Here is a 3131-nt window from a genome sequence, read left to right as displayed (position 1 = left end):
ACCAGTCGGAAAAGCAGGAAGATGACCTATGTGAATGTTTCGGACTCGTCCTCAGAGGTTTCTCCTTAGTATGAGCTTTCCGAAAGCTGAGGTTTGCCCGAGCAATTGACGACAGAGTCCACAAGACATGCACAGACTAGTTTTAGGTGATCATAGGGCGTATAAAATGTTATAGTAGTTACCGACGAGCCGCCAGAATATACCGACGAGTCTCCAGAATACACCAACAAGCTTCCAGAAAGTACCGATGAGCCTCCAGAACGCATCAATGAGCCTCCAGAAGGTACAGAAAGCACCCAGGTCCTGATCGAGTCGGAAAGCATAAGGCCACCGCCACATCAGACTGGGTTGCATTTGATTAGATTAGATTATCCTAAAGTCCTGCCTCTCCAGGGTCGTGCGACTGTCGCGGGACAGTCCCGAGACCGCAGACCGAGACCCCAAAGGCTGTCGCCCGACCGGCACAACACTGGTCCCATCCTCATGCGGACGAAAACACCCCCCAAATCGTGCGACGAAAACGACCGATTTTGGGGGTTTTCGGATGGGACCTCTGTCAGCATACGCAGGGGTCCTAAGTTACAAGTTCGCGCGCCGCAAGGGGCCACGTGGATCTACTCGAAAAGGAAAGTGAACAGGGGTTATTGCGGAATCCAGCTGAGGGACGGTCGTCGCAGCTGCGATCTGACTGCGTCGAACAAGTGTTTCACTTCTGTTCTCTCACTATTGGCGGGTGAAGGACCCAAGTAAGCTGTGAAGAGAGATGATGGTGAGTGAGGCGATGTCATCTCCCGTGTGTTCCTCTCGTCTTTTCTCAGCATGATATTCTCTCGCAACCTGCGCCAATCTCCCTGGCGACGGAACGGCGAGCTCGGACGCTCTCAGGATCTGTCCTTTCGGTTCCCTTCGCCCCACGACGAGCCTTTTCTCTTCGACTTTCATCTTCTAAACTTTCTCTGCTCTGCCCTACCCGCTGAGGTCGTGCATAGCTGGTTGCCTATGACGGCTTGTTTCATTCTTTGTTCAGACGCTCTTTAGTGCTTTAAAGTGCACACCATGCTGTCTCAATTGCTTTCTTTCGTCACCATTGCTCTTGCCGTCATTGCTCCCGCTGCGGCTTCACCTGCTTGTGCCAATGGTCAAACGTCCTCTTCTGCATGTTTCGACGCCTGCCGCGCGAAGATGGGATGGCCAGGGTATTACATGGCCTCGGATGCTTGGGGACCCATCGTCGTCCAAACGACCAGCGATATAGAGGCATGGGTTCAAGATGCTTGTGCTGATGTTACAGCAGCGGAGGCTGCTACGAATTCGTCGTGCGTGCCACCACTTTAAATTCGTTTCTTGAAAACAATCACTCACCTTTTGCAGATCCTCGAGCTCCAGTGCACCATACACATCCTCCACTACGAAGACATCGTCAAGCTCAATATGGACTGCTCCAACTCCAGCTTCATCGCTAGGGTCCACCTTGGCCCTCGGCACAAGTTCATCCGCAGTCTTGTCCACCCCCGTGTCCTCAAGTTCATTCATCCCGGATTCGTCCAGTTCCTTTATCCCTGATTCAAGCACCAGTGTCGCCTTCCCCACTTCATCTTCAGACTCTTCTTCAACTCCAGTTTTCACTTCAATGGGTCCTCCACTCTTCGCATCCCCTTCGTCATCCTGGGCCACTACGAGCTCATGGACCGTCTCCTCAGACTCAGTCGCCCCCACCCTTTCAGTTTCTATACCGGACCAGGCAGCGCCTTCCTCCCCTCCTCCTCCTCCTCCTCCCCCTCCAACATCCACTTTCGTAGCACAAGCCGCTGTCACATCAGCTTCAAGCTCGGCCGCAGAAGCTCCCGCTGCGGCTGTCGCCACGTCGGCTTCATCGTCTGGAACCTCCTCGGACACCATTACACAGTATTTGACGGCGCACAATACTGTTCGAGCTCAGCATGGAGCTTCGGATTTGACTTGGAGCGACGAGCTTGCGTCGGCTGCTCAGTCGTATTCAGCCAAGTGTGTGTTCCAGCACTCTGGTGGAACGTTGGGGCCCTTCGGAGGTATGTTCGACCAAGATTTTCATGCGAGCATACGGGACGTGGCCGGGTTACTTATGACTTTCATGGCCTCGTAGAAAACTTGGCTGCTGGGACAGGTGACTCATACGATATCGCTGCTGCAGTTAAGTCTTGGACCGATGAAGTTTGTAAGTTCTTCTTTTCTTTGCATCCTCTTATGAGTTGATGCTGGTATATCTATCTGACGGCTCCATATGTCGCTAGCTCAATATGACCCGAACAATCCTACCGCCTCCCACTTCACTCAGGTCGTCTGGAAAGCTACCACCCAGGTAGGATGTGCCGAGACAGACTGCGACGGGATATTCGCTGCTAGCTTCGGTGTACGTCCTTTCCGTCTACCTTCTGGTTTCTTTAAGGATGCGTACTGAAACATTGCATCGATCTATAGAAAGCGCACTTCCATGTCTGTGAATATCTGGTCCAAGGCAACGTTGTGGGCTCATTTCCGTACGCACTTTTATCTTCCTCATCTCTCCTTCGCTAACTCTCCCACTGACCCGATGCTGATCCCCCACTAAATCAGGCAAAACGTTCAAGTTTGAGTCCAATCCGCGCCATACCAGGTCATCCCTGTTTCCCAGTCCCAGCCCCTCCTACAACCGCCGACTCACGTCTCATCCCTAACCGTGCCTATCCGTCCGACAACGTATCCATGCTCCGTTCACCAGTGGCTCGTATGGTAACAGTGCGCAACTAACCCTACGTCCTTCGCCCCCGATCTTTTATATCTTGCTGGATTGACTCTGTACCTCTGTACTTGAGTATGGGTTTCTTCTTGTTAACTGTCACCGTGGCCTTCGGCTTTCAGGGAATTTGTTTGTTTGTTCGCCGTAATTTATCAGCTTTACTTCGTGATTCTATCTAGACCTCTTCTTCCTGATTCATTTGGTGGTATTATATTGTCTCGATGAATTTCACCCAAGTATAGTCTTCGACCACCGCTCTGTGTACATCACGCACACGCTCCTTGGGCGGTGATCTCGTGAGTTGCGCCGTGATGGGAGAGGGGGGGGGGGGGGGGCCGCCCACAGATCCCATCAATCCATATCAACATGCGCACGC

The 3131-nt window shown here is 52.5% G+C and overlaps 1 protein-coding gene across 1 annotated transcript; it reads left to right on the top strand.

The window, feature by feature from the left end:
* Positions 1-1630: 1630 nt before the first annotated feature.
* On the top strand, positions 1631-2553 carry STEHIDRAFT_127613 (PR-1-like protein; the record flags this gene model as incomplete). The annotated part of the gene is made up of 4 exons (XM_007299068.1): positions 1631-2048; positions 2123-2194; positions 2271-2393; positions 2462-2553. 4 exons carry the CDS (start codon positions 1631-1633, stop codon positions 2551-2553), a joined length of 705 nt encoding a protein of 234 aa, XP_007299130.1.
* Positions 2554-3131: the final 578 nt, after the last annotated feature.

Source organism: Stereum hirsutum, assembly GCF_000264905.1.
Source record: "Stereum hirsutum FP-91666 SS1 unplaced genomic scaffold STEHIscaffold_1, whole genome shotgun sequence".
In the NCBI taxonomy this organism is placed as follows: Eukaryota; Fungi; Basidiomycota; class Agaricomycetes; order Russulales; family Stereaceae; genus Stereum; species Stereum hirsutum.
Note: the sequence above shows the minus strand (reverse complement) of the source record. Positions and strands in the feature narration are given on the sequence as shown.